Genomic DNA, 26,241 nt, shown 5'->3' with positions numbered 1-26,241 from the left:
AGATAAACCATAAAATAGTGGTTTATCAACCTCCCCATATTTAAACATTAGCATGTTCTCATGCTAAGCTCAAGAGAAGCTATAAAGAATGAAGAGGAATGGTAGAATGTATGAAATGCAATCCTATCTATATGAATGCAATTAAATGCAGAATGTTTCTATCTACTTGGTTAAAAGTAAACAAATCTTTTAAGAACATACATGAACTGGATTTCACTAATTCAAATCATAAAAATGAAGTACAAATAGACTTGCAAGAAGAAGATAGCTCATGAAAGCCGGGAACAAAGAATCGAGCATCGAACCCTCACTGGAAGTGTATACACTCTAATCATTCAAGTGTTTTTAGGTTCGATTCTCTCAATTCTCTACTAACCTTGCTTTCTAAGGCTTGCTCTTCATCTAACAATCAACAAAAAATTAATGCACAAATACACAAATCAAGAGGTCTTTTAAGGGTTGTAATGGGGTTAGGGTCAAGGTAGGATTGTATTTGGTCAAGTGGACTAAAATCTAAATCCTTAATTAACTTAAACTTTTTCCACCTAACTTTAGACAATCTATGTAATCAAAGTACAAAACCTAACTGTCCATTAACCATGTTTTTCACATATTCATACATTCTAATTTCAAGTACAACTCATATGCATTGCTTTCACCACATATTTTGGGGCATTTTGTCCCATTTTACTTATTTGCTCTTTTTCTTTTCTTTTTCTCTCTTTTTTTTCTTTTGTTTTTCTCAATGCATATGATTAATTTATTGAATGCATGAACATGTCCTAAACATTTCTTTCACATTTTTAGAAAATTCTAACATACTCAATTCTCAAACCAAATATTTCCAAACCCAATTTCCCACACTTAAATCATAAGCACTCTCACTAGTCTAAGCTAACTAAGGATTCAAATTAAGGACATTATTGTTTTCTGCTTAGAGTTAATGATGTGCTAAAGTAAAGAACAAAGGGGTAAAATAGGCTCAAATTGGTTTGCAAAGGATAATGAAAGGTAAGGCCATATGGGTATGTAAGCTCAGTGAAACAAAGGCCTCAATCATATAAGTGCATGCATACATCAAACCATTGAAATATAGAGTTAAGCAAGACAAAGATCACAATTTTAGAGAGAAAAATACACACTAAAAATAAAATATTGGTTGATAAAATGCAACCAATTCAAATAGGCTCAAAATCTCACAGGTTTTGTGTGTTCAAGCTCTAAACCATGTTCCAGTATAATATTTCTTCAAACAAGTGTAACATTAAATTTTATTCAAATTAGTGAAATGCTCTAAAAGGTTTCTTGAAAGAGAAAATATTACTTCAACCAAGTGGTAAAATATGCACAAAATCAAATAATCATGCAATTAAACATGCAATAACTAATTTAACAAAGAAAATTTAAACATTGGTGTTGAAACAGAAAGGTACTAACCCATGGAGATTGGTATCGACCTCCCCACACTTAAAGATTGCACCGTCCTCGGTGCATGCTAAGATGTGTAAGTGGACGGGTGGCTTCAACTGATGCTTTTTTCTATAGATTGTGTAGATTGACTTGCCTGTCTCCCCATGTAAACGTCTTCCGGTTCTCTTTCGGGTGGCCATCCTAAAAGAAAAAGGGAAGAAGAGTAACCCAGAAATAAAGATAGGAAAATAAATACAGTATGGGTGGGTTAATGCCAAATAATTGGGGTCTCAATTACATGGTAGCTACAACATGCAAGTGAGAAAACAATAGAAGCCATGGCATGGCAGTGGTACAAAATGTACAACAATGGGGAAGAGAGTGGGGAAGGAGAGATAATATAAATTCATGTCAATGCAAAAGTAATACAGGTATAAAAGGTTGGCATTGATATAAATAATATTACCTATCCAGAATAAAACAAGTTACTAAGCACCTAAAATAATTCAAGAGAAGATGCAACAGTTAAATAAGAAAATTTTAACACCAAAGGAAAAATAATGAATTTAGAAAAGAAAACAAAAAATATGCACAAAAGTAAGATGCAATGAATGAAATATGCAAATAAATTAAGTAAAATAAAATAAAAGATAAGAAGAATGAGAAGGGAAAGAAGGGAAAAAGAAGTAAGTAAGAAAGGAGGGAGGAAAAATTAGGATTGGGGGAGAAAAGATAAGATACTTGGCAAATTAGGATAAGCTGTGCGGCGCAAGCGACGCGGACGCGTGGGGCACGCGGTTGCGCGACTTGCGCTTATACTGATTGACGCGGTCGCGTCGGTCACGCGGTCGCGTGACCCGTTTTATGCCACTGGCGCGAGGGCAGCCTCGCGCTCGCACAACTCTCTGTTCAAAATCATTAATTGCCAAATTTTGGGCGACGCGATCGCGTGGGACATGCGATCGCGTGAGTGGCCAGTTAGTAGGATGTGACGCGGTCGCGTCGGTCACGCGGTCGCGTGAGATGGATTGTGCGTCCAGCGCCAGTCCAGCACCACTCTAGCACAACTTTCGGCTGTGCACCCTTTTTACGTCGAAATCCAGGTCACGCGGCCGCGTGGGGCACGCGGTCGCGTGGTAGGCCATTATTCCCATATGACGCCGTCGCGTCGGTGACGCGGTCGCGTGGGACGATTTGTGCCATTGGCACGACTCCAGCACTGCTCCGACGTAACTTTCTATTCATATTAATATTGTCTCCCATCTCTTTGCGACGCGGACGCGTCGCGTGCTCAAATTTTTTTTATGCAATATGCAGATGCAAATGCAGTGCTGATATGGATGTTATGAATAATTCCAGGTTCAATAAAAATAGAATAAAATAAAATAAAATAAAATAAAATAAAATAAAATAAAAACAAACAAAACGAAATAAAATTAAAATTGAGAAAGGAATGATTATACCATGGTGGGTTGTCTCCCACCTAGTACTTTTAGTTAAAGTCCTTAAGTTGGACATTTGGTGAGCTCCCTGTTATGGTGGCTTATGCTTGTATTCATCTAGGAATCTCCACCAAAGTTTGGAATGCCAACAGCCTCCGGGGTCCCAAACTAGGCGCAGAAAGCCTTCAAGTAAGTTAAAGCAAGTGACAAGGCCCCAAGAGTGTTGATTGTTGGAATGAATTCCGGGGTCCCAAACCTTGCTTTTGCACCCGTCTTCTTGTTGATCATCATGATTCCGTCCGGGTGGCAAACAATCTGAATTCTCACTAAAGCGGCCAAACAACTTCCTAGACCCATTCAATGGAGCTCTATACCAACCTTTGCGTTTAAACTTAAAGCTTCCAACCATAATGAACCTTGCAAGACAATTCTTACCACTGGCCATCTTCCTCTTACTCTTAATGTTATAAAGAGCTCTAAGTTGACCATCCGTCTCCAGTAGCCCATATTCAAGTGGAATTAGAAAGCTAAGGGATATGAATTTTACCCACTTGAATATTGTGAAGGATGATGGAAACTTAGGGGGAGGTATTTTTAATGAAATTGCAAGCTCCACTCCCTTGTGCTTTTCTCTGATAATTACCACCTCTTTGCAAGCTTCTTCAATTTCAACCTCTTCCTCTTGGTAGCTTTCTTCCGCTTCAACTGTACCTCCATATTTATATTAGCCATTCTTGTGTCTTGTAGTATCTCCTTGAATTTGGCCAGCTGTTTTGTTAGAAAGTCTAATTGCTGATTGAATTCAGTAATTTGTTCTGCAGGACTAAGTTCAGCAGTTACTGTTTTAGCCTCTTCTTTCATAGAAGATTCACTATTTAGGTACAGATGCTGATTTCTAGCAACTGTATCAATAAGCTCTTGAGCCTCTTCAATTGTCTTTCTCATGTGTATAGATCCACCAGCTGAGTGATCTAGAGAAATTTGAGCTTTCTTTGTAAGCCCATAATAGAAGATGTCTAACTGCACCCATTCTGAAAATATTTCAGAGGGGCATTTTCTTAACATCTCTCTGTATCTCTCCCAGGTATCATAAAGAGATTCATTATCTCCTTGTTTAAAGCCTTGGATGTCCAGCCTTAGCTGTGTCATCCGTTTTGGAGGGAAGTATTGATTCAGAAATTTTTCTGACAGCTGTTTCCATGTCCTTATGCTAGCCTTAGGTTGGTTATTTAACCACCTCTTAGCTTGGTCTTTTACAACAAATAGAAACAGTAATAATCTATAGACATCCTGATCTACTTCCTTATCATGTACTGTATCAGCAATTTGTAAAAACTGTGTCAGAAACTCTGTAGGTTCTTCCTGTGGAAGACCGGAATACTGGCAACTTAGCTGCACTATGATAATGAGCTGAGGATTCAACTCAAAGCTACTGACTCCAATGGAGGGTATACAGATACTGCTACCATATGAAGCAGTAGTGGGGTTAGCATATGACCCCGGAATCCTTCTGGACTGCTCATTTTCACTAAGGTCCATGATGGAGAAAAGGAAATTGACGTGAATTGCAATTAAAATATATTTTTATTTTTATTTTATAAAAAGAGAATGAATAAAAAAATAAATAAATAAATGAAATAAAATAACTAGAAATTAAATATAGATTTCGAAAATTAAGAATAAAAAAATTAAAACTAAAATAATTACTTAATTAAGAAGATTTGAAAAACTTTGGATATGATTTTTGAAAAAAAATTTAAATTTTGAAATAGAAATCTGAATTTTAAAAGCAATTTTCGAAAATTCACTTTAAAATAGAGAGAAAAGATATTTTTTATTTTTGAATTTTATGATGAAAGAGAAAAACACACAAAAGACACACAACTTAAAATTTTTAGATCTAATGTTCCTTATTTTCGAAAATTTTGGAGGGAAACACCAAGGAACACCAAACTTAAAAATTTTAAGATCAAAACACAAGGAAGACTCAAGAACACTTTGAAGACTCACAAGAATAACAAGAACATGAAGATAGAACACCAAACTTAAAATTTTTAGAAAACCAAAATAAAATTTTCGAAAACTAAAGAAAAATCAACAAGAAAACACCAAACTTAAAGGTTGGCACAAGATTTATTCAAAGAAAAATTATTTTTGAAAAAGTTTTTTTTTTAAAAGAAGATAGCCAATTACCAAGAACATAAGCACAACGCTCTAACCAATTGAGCTATAAATTTAACGTGTTTTAATAAGGTATTTAATAAATAAAGATTTTTTTTTGAAAATTGATATTTTGAAAAAGTACAAGAAAAACAAGAAAAGACACAGAATAAGAAAAGCTAAAGATCAAACAAGGAAAATAAACAAGAACAACTTAAAGATTAAGAAAGAACAATGAACACAAATTCGAAAATTTAAAAGAAAATAAAAACATGCAATTGACACCAAACTTAAAATATGAAACTAAACTCAAACAGAAAAACTCAATTATCAATTTATAAAATTTTCGAAAAATTTAAAAAGAAAAAATAAGGATTTAAAAAAGAAATTTCAACAAAAAACAATAATAGAAGACTCTAAACCAAAAAGAAAAATTTTTCCTAATCTAAGCAACAAAATAAACCGTCAGTTGTCCAAACTCGAACAATACCCGGCAATGGCGGCAAAATCTTGGTGCACGAATTGTAAATCACACTTTTCACAACTCGTACCACTAACCAGCAAGTGCACTGGGTCGTCTAAGTAATACCTTACGTGAGTAAGGGTTGAATCCCATGGAGATTGTTGGCTTGAAGCAATCTATGGTTATTTTGTAATTCTTAGTCAGGATATCAATTATGATTATCAGTTTGAATTGCAAAAAATAAAAGAGCATAAAATAAATACTTGTTATGCAGTAATGGAGAATATGTTGGAGTTTTGGAGATGCTTTGTCTTCTGAATCTCTGCTTTCTCCCTGTCTTCTTCTTCACGCACGCAAGGTTCCTCCTATGGCAAGCTGTGTGTTGGTGGATCACCGTTGTTAATGGCTACTATCCGTCCTCTCAGTGAAAATGGTCCAGGTACGCTGTCACCGCACGGCTAATCATCTATCGGTTCTCACTCATGCTGGAATAGGATCCATTGATCCTTTTGCGTCTATCACTACGCCCAACCCTTGTGAGTTTGAAGCTCGTCACAGTCATTCAATCCCTGAATCCTACTCGGAATACCACAGACAAGGTTTAGACTTTCTGGATTCTCAAGAATGCTGCCAATGGATTCTAGCTTATACCACGAAGATTCTGATTAAGAAATCCAAGAGATACTCATTCAATCGAAGGTAGAACGGAGGTGGTTGTCAGGCACGCGTTCATAGGTTGAGAATGGTTCTGAGTGTCACGGATCATCACATCCATCATATTGAAGTGCGAATGAACATCTTAGATAGAAACAAGCGTATTTGAATAGAAAACAGAAATAATTGCATTAATTCATCGAGACACAACAGAGCTCCTCACCCCCAACAATGGAGTTTAAAGACTCATGCCGTCAAAGAGTACAAAGTTCAAATCTAAAAATGTCATAAGGTACAAAATAACCCTCTAAAAGTTGTTTAAATAGTAAGCTGGTAATCTAGGTTTGCAGAGAATGAGTAAACTATGATAGATAGTACAGAAATCCACTTCTGGGGCCTACTTGGTGTGTGCTGGGGCTGAGACTTAAGCTTTACACGTGCTTAGGCTGTTTCTGGAGTTAAACGCCAGGTTGTAACCTGTTTTGGGCGTTTAACTCCAACTTGTAACCTGTTTCTGGCGTTTAACGCCAGACTGCAACATGGAACTGGAGTTGAACGCCAATTTACGTCGTCTATCCTTGAGCAAAGTATGGACTATTATATATTGCTGGAAAGCCCTGGATGTCTAGTTTTCAACGTAATTGGGAGCGTGCCAATTGGACTCCTGTAGCTCCAGAAAATCCATTCCGAGTGTAGAGAGGTCAGAATCCAACAGCATCAGCAGTTCTTTTTCAGCCTGAATCAGATTTTTGCTCAGCTCCCTCAATTTCAGCCAGAAAATATCTGAAATTACAGAAAAATACACAAACTCATAGTAAAGTCCAGAAATATGAATTTTGCCTAGAAACTAATGAAAATATACTAAAAACTAACTAAAACATACTAAAAACTACATGAAATTAACCCCAAAAAGCGTATAAAATATCCGCTCATCAAAGAACATATGATGAATTTTTGAAAATAAGAAGAATTCAATTGACACCAAACTTAAAATTTGACACTAGACTCAAACAAGAAACACAAAATATTTTTGGTTTTATAATTTTGTTAAATTTTTTTTTTGCATTTTTTCGAAAATTATTTGGAAAAAGAAAATAAGAAACTCAATTTTTTAATAAAGATTCCAGAAATCATGCAATGTTAGTCTAAAGCTTCAGTCTAAAGAGATTAGACAGGGCAGAACAAGCTTCAGCAGGACATTACATACAACAGCCAAATTGATGGGAATCAACTGACTCCTGTGATGATAAAAGCATCATCTGAAACTCTAGAATTCATTCTTAAAAATTCTGAAGAACATAGAATAATAATAATTTTTTTTTGAAAATTTTTCGAAAATAAAAATAATAAAAACAAAAAACTTAAAATTAAAATAAAATTACCTAATCTGAGCAATAAGATGAACCGTTAGTTGTCCAAACTCGAACAGTCCCCGACAACGGCGCCAAAAACTTAATACGCACGTTCATAATCTTAGTTCTTTGTCACAACTTCGCACAACTAACCAGCAAGTGCACTGGGTCGTCCAAGTAATAAACCTTACGTGAGTAAGGGTCGATCCCAAGGAGATTGTTGGTTTGAAGCAAGCTATGGTCATCTTGCAAATCTCAGTCAGGCAGATTCATATGGTTATAGATATTTGATAATTAAAATATAATTAAAATATAAAACATGATAAAGATACTTATGTAATTCATTGGTGAGAATTTCAGATAAGCGTATAGAGATGCTTTTGTTCCTTCTGAATCTCTGCTTTCCTGCTGTCTTCATCCAATCATTCCTACTCCTTTCCATGGCAAGCTTTATGTAGGGCATCACCGTTGTCAATGGCTACTTCCCGTCCTCTCAGTGAAAATGGTCCAAGATACGCTGTCACCGCACGGCTAATCATCTGTCGGTTCTCGATCATATTGGAATAGGATTCAGTAATCCTTTTGCGTCTGTTACTACGCCCAGCACTCACGAGTTTGAAGCTCGTCACAGCCATCCCTTCCCAGATCCTACTCGGAATACCACAAACAAGGTTTAGACTTTCTGGATCTCAAGAATGGCCGCCAATAATTCTAGCCTATACCACGAAGACTCTGATCGTAGATCAGAAGGCTAATAGATACACATTCAAGCTTGTTTGCATGTAGAACGGAAGTGATTGTCAGGCACGCGTTCATAGGTGAGAATAGTGATGAGCGTCACATAATCATTACATTCATCATGTTCTTGTGTGTGAATGAATATCTTAGAGAAGAAATAGGCTTGATTTGAATAGAAAAACAATAGTACTTTGCATTAATTCATGAGGAACAGCAGAGCTCCACACCTTAATCTATGGTGTGTAGAAACTCTACCGTTGAAAATACATAAGAATAAAGTCCAGGCATGGCCGAATGGCCAGCCTCCATGATCTAAGAACCAAACATCCAGAGATGTCTAACACAATAGTAAAAAGTCCTATTTATATTAAACTAGTTACTAGGGTTACAGAAATAAGTAAATGATGCAGAAATCTACTTTCGGGGCCCACTTGGTGTGTGCTTGGGCTGAGCATTGAAGCTTTCACGTGTAGAGGTCTTCCTTGGAGTTGAACGCCAGTTTGTAACCTGTTTCTGGCGTTTAACTCTGCTTTGCAACCTGTTTCTGGCGTTTAACTCCAGAATAGGGCAGGGAGCTGGCGTTGAACGCCAGTTTGTGTCATCTAAACTCGGGCAAAGTATGGACTATTATATATTGCTGAAAAGCCCTGGATGTCTACTTTTCAACGCAATTGAAAGCGTGCCATTTGGACTTCTGTAGCGCCAGAAAATTCACTTTGAGTGCAGGGAGGTCAGAATCCAACAACATCTGCAGTCCTTCTTCAGCCTCTGAATCTGATTTTTGCTCAAGTCCCTCAATTTCAGCCAAAAATTACCTGAAATCACAGAAAAACACACAAACTCATAGTAAAGTTCAGAAATGTGATTTTTATTTAAAAACTAATAAAAATATACTAAAAACTAACTAAATCATACTAAAAACCATGTAAAAATAATGCCAAAAAGCGTATAAATTATCTGCTCATCATTGAGACTAATTCAATTACCAAACCCCCACCCAATGCATCAGCTAATGCCCCAACAAAGTCAACAACCACGAATGAAGCTAAACCAACTACATCGAAGCCCAACTCATCCAAACTCACCACTGCCAAGGCCACTACATCTAAGCCTAACTCATCTAAGTACACCACTGCTGCCCCCTCTACATCCAAGCCCAACCAATCTAAGCCCACCACTACGAAGCCCACTATCTCCAAGCCCAACTTATGTAAACCCACCACTGTCAAGCAAACCTAACCAAAGTTCTAGTCATCTAAGCCCGCAACTAAAAAAGTCACACCAAATAATAACAAGCCAAAAACTGCCAAAGCAACCACTGTGAAATCCACTCCCCCTGTGACCAGATCAGCTAGTATATCAACACCTAAAGTTCAACAAAATGAACATAGCAATGAGGACGACAGTAGTAGTAGCAGTGATTCATATGAGAGTGCTGAAGACTCTCTTTATAAGCCAGGGCCTATTGATAGCTCAACTGAAACTGAGACTGACAGTGGAGGATTTGAAGTGACGAAGAAGAATCATAAGTTGAAACATGCACCTGGATCTGCTTGGAGCAAGGAAAAATGAAAAATGCTATTGGAAGAAGATATCCTAATGGTGAACTCTGATGAGGAGGTTGACTTGGTAGAAGTGTTACGCAATAAAACTGCTGCCCAAGGTGGAGAATATGATGCCTATGATCCATATTTTGCTGATTCGGATGGAAATGATTCCTGGCACTCTGAAGAGATGAAAACTCCTCCAAATAGCGAAGACGAGGACACAACAGATGATAGTGATGATGTGTTCCCATAATTCAATGAGGGAGCTAGATTCGGAGAGTGCAACCTTCAAGTAGGAATGAAGTTCAACACTAAACAAGACTTCATTGAAGCGGTTAGAGAATTCACTATACAAGAGGGGAGGCAGATCAAATGGAGAAGGAATGAGAGCTATAGAGCAAGAGCAATCTGTATGTGGAAAAAACGAGGATGTAAGTGGGTGGATTATGCAAGCAAAGATCGTGAGGAGACATGTTGGCAGATGAAGACATTTTATAATGATCATATATGTCCCAGAAAGAGCAAAAACAGAGCTGCAAATAGAAAATGGCTTGCAGGAAAATTAGTCAAGAAGCTTAGGAAGTATCCAAACCTGAAACATGGAGAGGCAGCAACATATTTCAAGAGAAGATGTGACTTAGATTTGAACAAATCATCCTTGAATAGAGCCCTTACAGATGCACGGAATGTTGTATATGGTGATGCGGCTGCACAGTATTTAAGGTTGAGGGACTATGCAGAGACCCTTCTTAAGAGTAATCATGGATCCACCATTAAGATCGGTTTTAGTCCCCAACTCGATTCAGATCCTATTTTTGAAAAAATATATATTTGCCTTGACGGATGCAAGAAGGGATTCAAGGCTGGGTGTCGACCATTAATCGGCCTAGATGGAGCATTCTTGAAGACACTGTTTGGAGGACAAATCCTCCCTGCAGTTGGCCAAGATGCTAACAACCATGTCTACATCATTGCTTGGGCCATAGTGGAGATAGAGAACAAAGAGAACTGGAGGTGATTTTTAGAGCTACTGGTTGATGATGTTGGTGAACCAAATCATGGATGGTGCATAATGTCAGACATGCAGAAGGTAAAACATTTTCATTTTATGTAATTTCCCGAACTTGCTGAAAGGTTTAATTGACTTCATTAAAATATTTGAGGGGTCTTATGGAGTACATTAATATATTTTGAGGGGTCTGTTTGAAGCACGACATTAAAAAAATTGAGCGCTGCAGGGCTTATACCAGCAGTACGGGAGGTTATACCGATGGCCCACCACAGGTTCTGTGTCTGGCACTTATGGTGAAACTTTAATAAGAAATGGAAGGAGTCGAAACTTAGGGGTCTTCTATGGGAGTGTGCTAGAGAAACTACAAGGCATGGCTTTCAACAGAAAATGGAAAGGATTCGGAATCGAAGTGAAGAAGCATGGGCTTACTTGGACAAATGGCCTATGGAATCATGGACCAAGGCATTCTTTAGGCATGACCCAAAAATAGATAACATCACAAATAATGCATGTGAGGTTTTTAACTCTAGGATTAAGGAGTATTGGGCAAAGCCAATTATAACACTTTTGGAGGAGGTTAGGATGTTTGCAATGAGATCAATTGCAAAGAACAAAGTGAAATTAGCCAATTACATAGGCAAGTTACTCCCAGTTCAGCATAGCAGACTACAAAAGATTAGGAAAGAATCTGGAAAGTGGCTTCCTATTTGGAGTGGAGATGAACACTATGAAAGATTTGAAATTCATGGGTGGCCGACTAACATGGCTGTTGATTTGGGAAAGAGCATCTGTACCTGCAGATTTTGGCAAATAACAGGTGCATCTTTCATTAACATATGTACTTTAAAATTTGATTAATATATATATTTGTTTATGTCATTGTATACATTTGATTAATATATATAGATTTGTTTTAGTTGTTGAGCCGACTGTTACTTCGATAAATGTGATTAATATATATAGATTTGTTTACGATGGTAATAATTTATATTAGGAGTACATAAAAAGTACATTAGGAGTACATTTTTTTCATATGAGATTTTTCATTGACTTTAAATACTTTAAAATTTTGATTAATATATGAGTTTATTTATGTTTTTGAGCTTATTGTGTAATAAGGAGTCATATAAATTGTAGGTATGCCATGTGTTCACGCATGTGCTGCACTGTCACAGGTAAACAAAGATCCTGAAGACTTTTGTCACAAATGGTTGACTATGGATTCTTATAAGGCTACATACTTGCACTCATTGAATCCAATTCCAGGAGAAGCATTATGGGAAAAATCTCAATACCTTAAGCCTCTAGCTCCTAAAGTAAAAAGAAAGCCAGGAACTTTGACAAAGAAGAGAAGAAAATATGCTGATGAAGAACCTTCAGGAAGTAAAAAACAAAAAAGTGCAACTAAGTTGAACAGAAATACTTGCACCTATTGTGGGACAAAAGGCCATACTAAAAGAAGTTGCAGTCATAGAAAGGCTGACGATGAAGCCATTGCTCAAGCTACTGCAGCTGCTGAAGCTGCTGCTGTTGCAAATACTGGTAAAGCTGCTGCTGTTGCAAATACTGGTGATGCTGCCGATGTTGGTGCTGATGGGCATAATGGGAATACTGCTAGCAATGATGGACATGTTGTTGCTAATGATATTGGAAATGATGCCGGTAACAATGCTAACAATGATACTGCAGCTTCAGAGGTTGAAATCACACAACCCAGTTATTCACAACCATTGATTAATGAAGTGGTATGACTTTCCAACTCACTTTAAAGCAGTAAACAATAATTATTCCTTACACATTTATTTAGTAGAACTGACTCATTATCTTGCAGGTTGCTCCACTTGTTCCAATTCAACCTACAAGGCCAAACAAGTTGCCCCCAAAGAGAAGATCTCAACACTCAACTGCTGCAAATATGGATCCAATGCAGGGAGCAAGTTCTGGGACAGCAGCAAGATTGGCAGGGGTCATGAGGTTTGTCCCTACGCCAGGCTTCATACCTCCAAGGAAGAAGTGATGAGAAGCTTTCTGTTTTGTTGTATTTAACTATGTTATACTTGGGTTCATCTTGATGGTTGTATTTTGAGATTAGTTTATGTACAAGTCAGAAATAGTAAAACTGATATAAAATGTTTAAGTTTGAATTTTAATAGGTGGTTGTATTTTGAATAGTTTTAATATTTTGTATAATGAAGATACTACATACTTCTCAATGCTGATGATTGTTATAACTGTCAGTGCTAGTATCACCATGTTACTATAACCATTTATCTTAAATTAGGTGTTTTAATTGCAACTTGATATATGCACGTTGAAGACTGTGATAATATTCAATATCACCATGTTAGGCAAGTTGAAATTGAAACTTGCATATCAGTTATTATAATAATTTATGTTCAATTAGATGCTATTTTTTACGGCAACTTCATACCACTACATTGCAAAAATTGATAATATTCAACATTATCATATTAGCTAACTGAATTTCTATTTATCAATTATTCTTTAGTTTGTTGTATTAATAGTTAAAAAAAAAACCCTAGCAGAGAAAGAGTACGTACTCCGTACTCAAAGAGAATGAGAGAAGGAGAAAGCGGGGGTGAGCGGTTGAGGGTGAAACACGGTGAGGAAGATGGCCATGCCATCGGAAGAGATAAGGGGGAGAGCGTGGGTGGGTGTGTATCCGGTGTTAAGGAGGGTTCTTCTCGAGAGGGGTTAGGAAATCCATCCAAGGTCTCTTTTAGAGATAAAGTCATTGGTGCAGAAAAGTCTAAGGCCTTTGCATTAGTAGGGTCTTTATCTGGGGATGGTATCGCGACGGTGACAGGTAAGCAGGGTGATTCTCGTCCACCAAGTGTCAGTTTTACCAAGGAGGCAAAGAGCTGTCTAGCTGAACCTTATAAGGAAGCCATCGTGATCAAGGTGCTGGATAAGTATTATGGCTACACGGCTCTCATGCATAAGCTCCGGATAGTATGGCGCATCAAAGAAGGGTTTGATTTGTTGGATGTGGGATTTGGATATTTTTTGGTTAAATTTGATATTGCTGGGGATCGTGAGAAAGTCATTCTTGGTGGCCCGTGGTTGATAGACGGTCACTATGTTGCAGTAAAGCCATGGGATGTGGATTTTAGGCCATGCGAAAAATCCTTTGGATCAACGCTGGTATGGATTCGAGTCTCGGGACTTCCAATTTGGTGCTACCAGGAACAAGCAATGCTGCAAATTGCTTCTGCAATTGGGATTCCGGTGAAAGTAGATCTGGCTACTAAGCTCGCAGAAAGAGGAAAATATGCCCAAGCTTGTGTTCAAATTAATCTTGAGTTGCCTGTAATCAAACATATTATAGTGGAGGGTGTGACTTATGAAGTGGAGTACGAGAGTTTACAGTTGATTTGTGCTACTTGTGCACGGTATGGGCATGATAAATCGTTGTGCATGGAGAAGGAGTCCTTGGAAGGAAACATAAATTCCTTTGGTGATGGAAAAAATAATGAAGCCCCAACACTAGTGCCACACAACAATCATGAGATTCAAAAAGAGGCTGAATCAGAAGCTCGTGATTTGGGTGAGAAATTAGGAGTTGTTAAAGGGAAGGATGTGGTTACGGAATCATTGGCTCCTCACGTGCCTGATGGTCTTGTTAATGAGGCATGCATGGATGATGGAGAGGGCTGGCAATAAGTGCTACGTAAGAAAAAATTTACAATGGGCCAGTCATCAGGTTTGAAGGACCAAGATGGAAAGCAGCACAAGTTTGGTTCGAGAAGGGTTCCAAGGCCCAATTTGCATGGTGATGGAGGCAAATCAACTGGCATTAGGATGGGAAAGCAAGAAAAACATGAAATTGCGCCATCTCCATCGCGCAGAACTCCTGCACGTCGTGGAATTTCTCTACGGAAGCGTCCTCGGCCTTCCTCCTTGCAGAACTCGCCAGTTGATAAAAATGGTGGCACAACGGAGGAAACCTTAGTAGATGGAAGCATGGCAAGTGCAGTGTCAGGGGGTCCAAAGGTGGCAATTATTGAGGATCAGAGTGTGCCAGTACCGCAGGACAAACCACCTATTGAGGTTGGTGATTCTGTTTAGAGTTTATGTTCTTATTTATTCTGTCCCTATTATTTATGGATAGTTTAAATATGATTGTTTGGAATATTAGGGGTGCTTCTAATAAGTTAGCCCGGGTGCATTGTAAGGAACTTGTTAGGAAATTTAGACCTGTTTTCTTTGTTGTGGTTGAAACTCACTCCCCTTTTCAGCATTTAAAATTATTTTGGGAAAGGTTGGGGTATCACTCTGTTGGTATAGTAGAGGCACAAGGGCATAAGGGAGGTATTTGGTTTCTATCCTCTATGAAGGGTGTTTGTTGTAAGTTCATTGATGCTTTTGATCAGGGTGTTACTGTTGAGGTTCACTTTGATAATTTAATTTGGAGGTGTAGTGGTATTTATGACAGTCCTCAATTTAATAAAAGGGTTCTCCTTTGGGATTATCTTGTTGCACAATCCATGGTTTTTCAAGGACCTTGGATTGTTCTTGGTGATTTTAATGAAGTCAAATTTTCTCATGAATCTAAGGGCTGTCAATTTTCTCATCAAAGAGCAGACATGTTTGCTACTTCATTAGGGGATAGTGGTTTGTTTGATCTGAAGACTATCGGGAGGCAGTTTTCTTGGTACAGGAGGGTGAAAAATTATGTTGACGTGGCAAAAAAGCTTGATCGAGTCTGTATAAATAGTAGTTGGTTATCTATCTTTCCAGAGGCTTATGCAGAAGTTTTAAATAGGCTTCAGTCTGATCATTGCCCTATTCTGGTGCGTTGTAAAGGTCGTCCTCAGCCTAAAGGGAATCGACCTTTCCGATTTGTTGCTGCTTGGGCTACTCATCCTGGGTATAAAGATATTGTGAACCAGTCATGGTGGTCTGGTAATAGAGGAATTCATGGCAAGCTTTCAGAAGTACAGAAGAATTCACTAGAGTTTAACTCGAAGGTATTTGGTAACATTTTTGTTAAGAAATGTGAATTAGAGCAGCAGATTAATTATTTACAAAAGCGTTTGGAAGTGGTGGATAGTATTTATTTGCGTCAGAAAGAGCAACAGTTGCTTGATGATTATAATAATACTCTAGTGCAAGAAGAGCTCCTATGGTTCCAAAAGTCCAGAGAGCAGTGGGTAAGGTTCGGGGATAGGAATACAAGATTCTTTCATATTCAAACTCTTGCGCGAAGGAAGCATAATAAGATTCATGGCCTTTTTCTCAAGGATGGAGTGTGGGAAACTGATCCAGAGGTTCTGAGTCAAGAAGCAGAGTCTTTCTATAAAAGCTTATTCTGTCATTTGGATGATGTTGATTTGGGTTGCCTTGGTGATGTGCCTCTTCCTTCTCTAAATGAGGAAGCTTGCAATAATCTTACGGCACCAGTTACTATGGAGGAAGTCAAAACAGCTGTTTTTCACATGAACTCTTTTAAAGCTCCAGGTCCGGATGGGTTTCAAGCTTTCTTCTTCAAAGAATATTGGGAGATCATTGGTCTTGATGTTTGGAAGATGGTTAAGCAGGCATTCTCCGGTGTTACTCTTGATCCGAGAATGTTGGAGACTTTACTGGTTCTCATTCCAAAGGTTGAATCACCGGTATCTATGAAAGATTTCAGGCCGATTAGTCTCTGCAATGTAGTTTACAAGATCATCACGAAGGTCCTTGTTAATAGGCTTCGTCCTCATCTTGCGGAGATTGTTGGCCTGCTTCAAGGAGGATTTATTCCGGGACGAGAAACTCCTGACAACATCATTATTGCTCAAGAAGTCCTCCACTTTATGAAGAAGACTAAATCAAAGAAAGGCACACTGGCCTTTAAGATTGATCTGGAGAAAGCTTATGACAGAGTTGATTGGAGGTTTTTAGCTCATACCCTTAAGAGCTTTGGTTTTCCTATTCCTACACTTAATTTGATTATGAATTGTGTCACTGCTTCTTCCTTATCTATTCTTTGGAATGGGAGTCGTCTGAATGGCTTTACTCCTAGCCGAGGTCTTAGACAAGGAGACCCTATGTCACCCTATCTTTTTGTGTTGTGTATGGAGCGACTGGCATGCTTTATTAGTCATCAGGTTGATTTGGGCTTGTGGGAGCCGGTTGCTATTTCTAGAGGGGGACCAAGAATATCCCATTTAATGTTTGCGGATGACTTGCTTTTATTCTATAAAGCTACAAAGAGACAAGTGCAAAATGTGATGTTGGTTTTAGAGACTTTTTGCAAAGCATCTGGGATGAAGATTAATGTGGAGAAGTCTAAAGCGCTTTGCTCCAAGAATGTCTCTGCAACAAGGAAAGAGGTTTTCACTGGGGTATCCTCTATCAGATTTGTCCAGGATTTGGGCAAGTATCTTGGAGTTACCCTTAGCCATTCTAGGGTGACTCGTTCAGCTTTCAATGGTGTCCTGGATAAGATTCGGAGTAGGCTAGCAAGCTGGAAAGGGAGTTTACTCAATCGGGCTGGTAGACTCTGCTTGGTTAATTCTGTTGCCGCTGCTATTCCCACGTACCAGATGCAGGTCTCTATTTTTCCCAAAGGAATCATTAGTAAATTGGAGTCTATGATGAGGAATTTTCTTTGGAAAGGACAAGTTGATGGAAGAGGATTGAATCTTGTTAGTTGGAAGGTACTGGTTACTCCAAAAAAATATGGAGGTTTGGGGATTAGAGATCCTTATTGTGTAAATATTGCTCTTCTTGGGAAGCTAGTTTGGACTTTTTTCCAGCAGCCAAACAAGCTATGGGTCCAATTATTGGATGCCAAATACCGATCATCTCTATATGACTGTTTTAGTTATCCTAAGAACAAGGACTCTCCCATTTGGAGGTGTCTTTGCAAGGCTTGGAAAGTGTTGAAGGATGGGTTTGCTTGGTGTATTGGAGATTTGAACCAGAATTTTTGGTTTTCTAGCTGGAGGAGAGAAGGACGGTTATCTAATGAGATGGATTATGTCCACATTTCTGATTCGAATCTCCGGATACAGGATATTTGGTCGGTTGGTAGGTGGCATTTGGATACTCTTTATTCTCCTTTATCTCAAAATCTGAAAGATAATATTCTCTCTTACAATCCAGATGAACAAGCAGGTCCGGAAGTGGGTTGGTATTGGAGTGGGTCTGCTGCCAAAGTCTATGACTCACGCAATGGTTACTTGTGGTTGTGTAAGCAGCTGTTTGGTTGGGAGGAGAGGGAGAATTGGCTTTGGCTTTGGCGTCAGCTTGTTCCAGAAAAGCATAAGTTTTTGGCTTGGTTGTGTCTTAAGGAGGCTCTTCCTACTGCAAGTTTTCGCTTTAGAAGAGGGATGTCGTCATCGGATAGGTGTCCAAGATGTCTTTCTAGCCAGGAATCGGTTATACATTGTATTCGGGATTGTCCAAAAGCTCAGCTTCTCTGGCAAAGGTTGGATATTCCTTGTCATCCTTTGGATTTGAAGAACTGGTTCTTGTATCATAGCAGAGAGCACCCGTTCAAGTTCTTTTCGGGACTTTGGTGGATATGGCGAGCAAGGAATAACGACATCTTTAATCCCCATGAAACTTGGCCTCCGGAAAAAGTCATTTGTCTGGCATTAACTTCAGAAAAGGAGCTTAGAAATATTTTTGAATTACAACGTATGTCCCTTCCCTCTACTCTAAATGGTTTTTGGAATCCCCCATCCATTGGTACTTTTAAGATTAATTGTGATGCTAGTTATTTTGGTTCGGGTGATAGTGTTGGTTTTGCTTGTGTTATTAGAGATTGTAATGGGAGCTGGCAAAGGGGGTGTTTGGGAATGATTGAGAGTAATAGTATTCTTCAAGGAGAATTGTTTGCTATTTGGAGAGGATATCTCTTAGCTTGGGATGTGGGTCAACGAGATGTTATTTGTGAGACGGATTGTGTAAAAGCATTTAATCTTGTTACTCAAGATGGTTTTGGGTTTATTGATCCACTGGTACTCAAAATAAGAGATATCATGCATTGGAATTGGCGTGTTGACTTTCGTTTGATTATGAGAGATGCAAACACGGTGGCAGATACTATGGCAAAGATGGCGATGAAGTTACAACTTTCGCATGTGGAGCTTCTTTCACCTTGGGAGGAGTTTAAGAGTAGTCTTAAACGGGACTGTCCCTCTATTTAAGCAGTTCCTTGTTTTGTTTCTTTTGTTTTTCTTTGTTTAATTTATTTCAGTCACCAAAAAAAAATATTAGCTAACTTGAAAATAACACTGGCAAAAACTGATGTTTAACATATCTATTACATTCAAGTCAATTTCAATTCTACAATCAGGAACAATTTCACATGGCTTATTTTCCTACAATTAAGCCATAACCAATACACAAAATCACAATAAAAAACACAAGCAAACTTAAAACACAGTTCCATATTTTTAAAACCCTAACATCAGCTTCCAAATCCCTAATTGTCCATCTTAAATTCATTTTTCAGTGGTCAACATCTCTTGCAGAATCAACTCTCCCAACAATGGTTTCATCCTCTTCATCTGCCCATACGAAAAGCCCGCACCATCTCTTTCCTGCGGTCTGCAACGATACCAGGAAAATTTTTTTTTACATAAAATACAATTAATAAGGAGGTTCCAATAAGCTCCCAGAATTCAGCAACTCACATTGTAGTTTGGGCAACCAAAAAAAGGTCGCTCGGGATTGGCGTCTGTACCAGACCAACGAAGAACAGGGCGCATCCCGCATCCACACCATTGAGGAAGCTTCCCTGCTCTGATGCGATTGGTGGTCCTCGCTCAGGTTCCATGTGAACGTGACCTATTTGAGCTCCCTGAACCTTGACTGCTGCTCCCAATCATCCCTATGAAGACGATGATGAATTATCAGTTTAGGGGTTTTGAGCCATTGTCTAGGGATTTATTTTAATCGTAGGGGCCAAATTGAGACATAAAATTCTATTTCCAGGTTATGTAACTGTTAGCAATCCCACTCAGCACTTAATAGGCCACGTGTAGTTCACTGTGTCATGATATTGTGCCACATCAACTTTCCGGTGACGGAGATGACAGCAGGGACAAGCCGGAGCCACAATTACAAAATTGGGGGTTCTAATTGAGGCTAATGAAATTTTAGGGGTCATTTTGAGTCTCGAGCCAAATTTCAGGAGCCAAATTGAGATTTAACTCTACTGCGAGGCTACAACTTATTTCAAGACATGATTTAATTTGACACTAAACAATAACTCAATTTCAAGAGCATTAATGAATATTAGAAGTGTGGTGTATGGTGATGAAAAAGAGCAATATATAATAGTTTGAGATTATGGTCCGACCTTATTAAAAGTTTCATTCAAGCCCCGCCACCGAATCCACTCATTAGCTTAGGAGACCCAATAAACAAATTTTTATTCCTTATAACCCAATTCCAAAGAAGGCAGATCACGAGTTTAGTTACCAATTTCTAAAATTGATTAATGACATTGATATTGATCATATCAGTTATCATTCTTGGGCATAATAATTCCCTTGGGTGTATTATTGTAGGGCCTGAATTCATTTATAATGTGCTCCGTGACTCCCTTGTCTTTTATTATCATGGTTTTAGTAGCACAAATCCTTAGTGTTGATTGACATGATTATTGGTCTGAACTTATAATATTAAAAATTAAATAAACAAATAGAGCTGTCATCAGGATCCTGGTCGTATTGATACAAAATATATCTGATGATCATGTAGCATAATGCTAAGACAAAATATTTGCAAGCACATGGTGGTAACTACATAACTACACACGAATAAAATTTAAAAATCATTATAAGATACATAATATTAATCATTTAAAAAAAATGCATATAGTTATATGTTAATCTTAGCTTCTAATGTCCAATTAAATGATATATATTATGGCTTCATAATACTTGAAACTGACACAGGCGCTCCAAGTCAAAATCATGTATTTCATGCTGATTAAGAGTCTAACAATAAGTGGAGCCCAAATCATATCAAATTAATTAATTAATTAACTAGTAACCTCTTTAGGTCCAAAACAGATGAGTCCCATACTAGCCATAAGCCCATCTTCGTTTCTTACTTAACCAAGAGGTGAAAAAACGAAAAAAGAAAAAGGTAAAAAAGCTAAAGATTTCAAGTTCAACACCTAGAAAAATAAAATAAAATACAAAAAATACAACACAACACATGCATACTCTATGCACAGCGACATACAACATAACATGAACACCCAAGACTAGAGTCATGGCCATTTTTTCTGTCTCTCTATCAACCTCACCAAACCATAAAGAATGCGGAAAAGAGAGCTACTGAGAATGCAGAGAGCAAATAATTGTTAACAAGTTTAACCCCACCGTGACTCTCGTCGTTCATGCCAGATCCGGAAGGCCCCATGCCGCCACTGCCAATCCCTCCTAGTACAGGGCTTGTACTGTATGGAGTGGTGCCAGTGCCAGTGCCCGTCCCAGTGCCCGTGCTGGTGGTGCCACTTGATGGGTTTGTTCCAGTGGAAGTGCCCATTGATGGTGTGTTTGTCATAGGTGTTGAACTAGTGCCTGCAGCACTGCATAGGAAATGGGACCAAGAGTCACATGTAAATAGTTTTAGCTCCTAGCCACACACACCCTTAAGCCTCTGATTAAAGCTATAAAAAGAAAGAATATCTAAACCTTAGGAATTGCTATTATACACAATATTTACCGGAATAAATTGTTGTTGCTATGGCAAGTACTTTGAACAAAAGTACCATGTTAGTTAATATATATATTATAAAGCAAATATATGAATATAAACATTCAACATTGAGAATTTGAGATGATTCCCAACCAAAAAAAAAGGAAAATGTTGATGAATTAAGTTAAATCAGAATGTTGGTGAGACTCAACCCTCGTTAAGCCATGCCACCAATTATGGAGAGCTCCTTACTTTTTAATCCAATAATTCCAACTATAAAACGTTGAATAGCTACTTCCATATTAAGCATTAAATTGCTTTTTCAAGATCATAATACTGATATAATAATAACAGCTGTAGCATATACGAAGCAGCTTATAAGCGTTAATCAATGTTTTATTTGTACGTTTTAAAATACATATTAAATAGAAATTTGCTAGTGTCGAAGAACAATGGTTAAGAAAATTTAAATAAAAGATCTTTCCTCTCCTAATGCATTATCAATACATTCAATATATTGAAAAAAAAAGTTTGAAAAAAAATCCAAAGTGAATAAATTAATAAAATAAAAGATGAGTTAAATTACTATTGAATATATAACTTACTTTCACGTGTTAACTATACTATTTGGAAAAGTCTAGGAGACCAACAACTTTGTTAAATTCTGGCCAGCATATAACCAGCAAAAAAAAATGAACCATTGGATAAAATCTCATATCCATCTCAAACCATTAAAACCATCCTTGATGGCTATTTGATGGCTACAAATCACAAAATTGCTGTCCCCCTACCATTCCTCTAACTATTTTAATTCGAAAGTGATTAAAATTACTTTCTCACTGTCAATATCTTCCTTTTAGAAAATTGATCTTATACTTTTAATTCAAAATTTCTATTTATAGTATTCTTAAAAAATATCTTAGTGTATTTATTAACATAGCCATATTAAATATACTCTTAAAATACTCGAAAAGATAGACATGTCTTTTTGTTCTTGGTAGAACTTATCTGAATCAAAATGCATTGGACATCAACCGAAAGACACACACAAACTTCAATGGTAAAAAATAGAGGGCCAGCCCAGGCCCAGCTTACTACTAGCTTCTAGGTGTAAAACGGTGAAAATCTGGAAAAGACTAGTCATACACGATTATCAAGAAAATCTGAACTCTCCAATTCCAAAAGTTTGTTGGCTCGTATCTCAAGACAAGTGCCTGCTACGTCCATCTGGCTTTTGTTTTACCCCATATCATCAAATATCAAAATTTAAGGGAAAAAAATCTAAAAATAAGAAGAAAATAAATTAAAATTTAAAATTACAACATGACTAATGGTCTAGTGGGTACACACACAGTACACTCCCACCTTGCATTGGGTCCCACATCTTTTGACATAATTAAGTGCACCCACAGACCCACTCCCTACCAAGGCCAAGCAACAGAGCATGGGGATAGGAATTGAGTGAGGACAAATTTGTCTTTTAATAAAGAGAGCTCGATCCTTTTTCTTTTATTTGAAAGAGATTCAAGCTTTACTTATGCAATGGGACCCATTAATGCGGCATTTTTCAACAAGTTAAAATTGTTCACCGCCTCACTGCAACGGCCCTTTCCACCACCAATAAATGGCCAATGAGTTGGAACACCAAAATAATCTTTTTAAAAACATTAAATAAATAATTACGCAAAATGCTAAGATAATTTTATAATACACTATTTGTTAATCAGAATATAAATCAGATTATGGAAAAACCAAATTCTTTTTGGCATTCAAATCAAACCCGTCTTCATGACCTCATGTGAGGTCATTATCCCGAATCAATGTCCTTTTTTGTATTTTCATTTTCGTAAAAGTCATTGCAGCTTGGGTAACTATCTTCAAATTATTTATAATCGTGACCCTGTCTTTTTGTACTTTAGTGTAATGAAAGATGCACAAAGATCTTAGCAGCGAATATGAAATCTCTCCACTCAAAAATTTTTTAATGACACTACGGCCGGAATAATTCTCAGAATAACATCTCTCTAATAAATTTTACCCCAATATATTCTCCAATTAAAAAAATTCATCAAAAGATACACGCTAGTATGTTACCAGCTAAATTGATCATTTATTTTGACTACTTTACTAAGCTAATCATTAAGCTTTAACATATGATCATTTTAATAACACCACTATGATTACGATTCGCTATATTTTAAATATACGAATAAAAAATTTGCAGCAATATAAAGTTTGCAGACATTAAACGAAATCGAGGATGTTGTTCCGATTTGTATATATAGTACACACCTTATAACATGTAAAATATTTTTCATTTTCCAATACTTACTATTTTAATTATAATTGTCCGTGTAACCTAACCAGTTAATTTGAAAATTGAAATTCTATAGCATTATTATACGTTAGAAATAAGTTACCGTAGTACGAATATGCCGATTGCAAAGTGATGCACTAGCCACTATTGCAAGCCATGCCCCACATACCCAAACCCTAATAAAAGGGAACCCTCTCTTTTGTGACCGAACAAACAAATAAATATAATGAACTAAAATAAAATAAATCTACCAAAGTGCCCCTCAGTTCCCATTACGAGAAACAAAAGTAAAAGTAACCACTCACCAATAGTCCCATCAGCATGCTCAGAAACGATTTTTTTAACCAATTACATTTTTTTTAAAAAAATATTTGGAACTCTTATCCTCTTATTCTACTAGAATCAGTAAAATGTAAAACTCATTCTGTAAAAAATAAAATAGAGTCAGAAATGAAATGAATGTTGCACATACCTGGCGGTTGAAGGGTACATACAACCACTAGCGCCTGCTCATTAAAAATAATTTAAAAAAATAAACAAAATAAGTAAGCTACTGTAATTTATTTTTATTTTTTTACATTATTTTAAGGAGGAGGGGAGGAGTAGTTACTGGGGTCAGATGTAACGGTGGTGGCTGTTCCGGCAAACTCACAAGCGCCTTGAGCTTGGCCCTTCTTCTGGAAGTAACTGTTAACGGCGTAGTTGCAATGAGCCCTAACGGTGTTAGGTTGGAAACAGGGACCGCCCTGGTGCAGTGGGTTACAGTCTGCACCTGCACCGCACGCGTAGTCCAATGTTTTCTGTAGCATCGCGTCGCTTCCGTCCTTGCATACGCACCACAAACCCCCACCGCCTAATTCGTTTTTCGAGATCTTGTTAGTTTCACAAATTAAACGGCAAACTAGCATAGATCTAACGGCACGTTAGCTTAATAATAAGCTGAAATGAAGCAACAAATACAGAGAAAGAAAAAAGTATGATGAAAAAGGTGCTGTAAGATATGCATACTTGAAGAGGAAGTGAAGGCGAAGAGAAGCAGAGCAATAAGATAAGCAGCCATGTTAAAGTGGAGATGAAAGAGAGAGAAAGATAGAAAGAGAGAGAGAGACAAAGAGAGAGAGTGAGAGTGAAAGAGAGGAGAGGAGTATGGTGTGGTGCGTCACAGAGTGAGTGAGAGATGAGACGGGAGAAAAGAGAAAAAGAAATGGAATATATATGAGGACTAAAATATGAATATAGTGGTATTAATTACTGTATTAGTAGTAAGTAGGAACAAACAGAGAGGAGAAGAACTATATGAAGAGATTGTGTATATAACGTTGGAATATAATGAGATACAGAGAGAGTATCAATTATCATAGTGTGGTGGCCTGGCCCCGCCTTTGGTGTCGGCCTCTCAAAAATTTGTAATTTGAAAATAAAATAGTTAAATGAATGGTTCAGAAATTCTAAGAAATTAATAATCCTTTTTTATTTTTATATTTAAATTAAGAATTTTTTTAGGTAGATAATGATTTTTCTGAACAATAAATTTTAAAATTAGTCCAATAAAATAAAAATATACTACACCCCAAATTATCTATCTAAATCTTAGTATTAGGATAATTATCTGCACACCTAATAAATTGAATATTCGATATATCTATTATTCACATTGTTTAATATTTTTATTGTCTATACTTTTCCTTAAATTAATATAAATTATTTTTGAACTCTAAATATTAAAATTTTTAACATTTTTTTACAAGTGACTAGTCAGATGTTATATTGAATAACTTAATTAAATATATTAAATTATTTAATTATTTTTATTATTTGTACATAAAGATATTAATTATTTTAAAAAATTTTGGAATAAGTAATTTTTAATAATTTTAGTCAATTTTAGACAACACAAATATTAAATTATTTTTAATAAATAAATTTTATTAATTTATATGTATAAATTTTGATAAATATATATAAACTGTGTTAATTTATGTATATAAATTTTAATAAATATAAATATGTATTTATGTATATAAATATTTTTAAAGATGGGTGTAAAATAGTCTAAAATAAAAATATAGATTGGTTATGTAACATTTATGTTATTATTTTATGGTGGAAATTCACGATTTTATGTGAAATTAATAGTTGAAAATTATTAAATAATTTAATTGATTTGATTAAATTTTTATCTAGCAGTCTCCACTTATTAACTTTACTAACTTTACGTGAAATAGATTGTGCCTGAAGTTTCATCTTATTTTATTACTATGCAGTACAGTAAGAACAAAACGGCGTTTCCATTGAAAGTTTAAAAAGGACGTAACGGGGTTAACCCATGCTATTTATGTCTGTCAAATCACGCGCCTCTTTTGCTTTTATTCTTTACAAGGAAGAAAGTAGTCGTTACAGGAACTAGGGAGTCACAATTCACAAAAGCTTTGATAGTGGGAGAGCTATGAGCAGTGACAAGGCAACGAGGCATCC

General features: G+C 36.9%; 2 protein-coding genes and 1 long non-coding RNA gene across 3 annotated transcripts; 1 reads left to right on the top strand and 2 right to left on the bottom strand.

Moving 5' to 3' along the window:
- Nucleotides 1–10,064: 10,064 nt before the first annotated feature.
- LOC112721784 (uncharacterized) lies at nucleotides 10,065–10,784 on the top strand. Its single transcript, XM_025772814.1, has one exon. It carries the CDS (start codon nucleotides 10,065–10,067, stop codon nucleotides 10,782–10,784), a length of 720 nt encoding a protein of 239 aa, XP_025628599.1.
- Nucleotides 10,785–19,050: 8,266 nt separating this feature from the next.
- LOC140176398 (uncharacterized) lies at nucleotides 19,051–19,626 on the bottom strand. Its single transcript, XR_011867740.1, has 2 exons — nucleotides 19,430–19,626; nucleotides 19,051–19,343 (listed from the first exon to the last, which is right to left on the bottom strand). It is a non-coding gene; the product is annotated as an uncharacterized lncRNA (long non-coding RNA).
- Nucleotides 19,627–20,751: 1,125 nt separating this feature from the next.
- Nucleotides 20,752–25,094, bottom strand: LOC112722581 (PLASMODESMATA CALLOSE-BINDING PROTEIN 2). Its single transcript, XM_025773663.3, has 4 exons — nucleotides 24,775–25,094; nucleotides 24,377–24,619; nucleotides 24,239–24,272; nucleotides 20,752–21,339 (listed from the first exon to the last, which is right to left on the bottom strand). Exons 1-4 carry the CDS (start codon nucleotides 24,824–24,826, stop codon nucleotides 21,051–21,053), a joined length of 618 nt encoding a protein of 205 aa, XP_025629448.1. The 5' UTR covers nucleotides 24,827–25,094; the 3' UTR covers nucleotides 20,752–21,050.
- Nucleotides 25,095–26,241: the final 1,147 nt, after the last annotated feature.

Source organism: Arachis hypogaea, chromosome 11, assembly GCF_003086295.3.
Source record: "Arachis hypogaea cultivar Tifrunner chromosome 11, arahy.Tifrunner.gnm2.J5K5, whole genome shotgun sequence".
NCBI lineage: Eukaryota > Viridiplantae > Streptophyta > Magnoliopsida > Fabales > Fabaceae > Arachis > Arachis hypogaea.
Note: the sequence above shows the minus strand (reverse complement) of the source record. Positions and strands in the feature narration are given on the sequence as shown.

What these genes read in the sequence shown, in the direction of transcription:
- LOC112721784 (XM_025772814.1), top strand. Translation starts at nt 10,065, where the DNA reads ATGAAGTTCAACACTAAACAAGACTTCATTGAAGCGGTTAGAGAATTC.
- LOC112722581 (XM_025773663.3), bottom strand. Translation starts at nt 24,826, where the DNA reads ATGGCTGCTTATCTTATTGCTCTGCTTCTCTTCGCCTTCACTTCCTCT. An exon ending in CACCGTTACATCTGACCCCA is followed by an intron (nt 24,273 to 24,376) that starts GTAACTACTCCT and finishes TTTAATGAGCAG; the next exon opens with GCGCTAGTGGTTGTATGTAC. An exon ending in ATGTACCCTTCAACCGCCAG is followed by an intron (nt 21,340 to 24,238) that starts GTATGTGCAACA and finishes TTTCCTATGCAG; the next exon opens with TGCTGCAGGCACTAGTTCAA.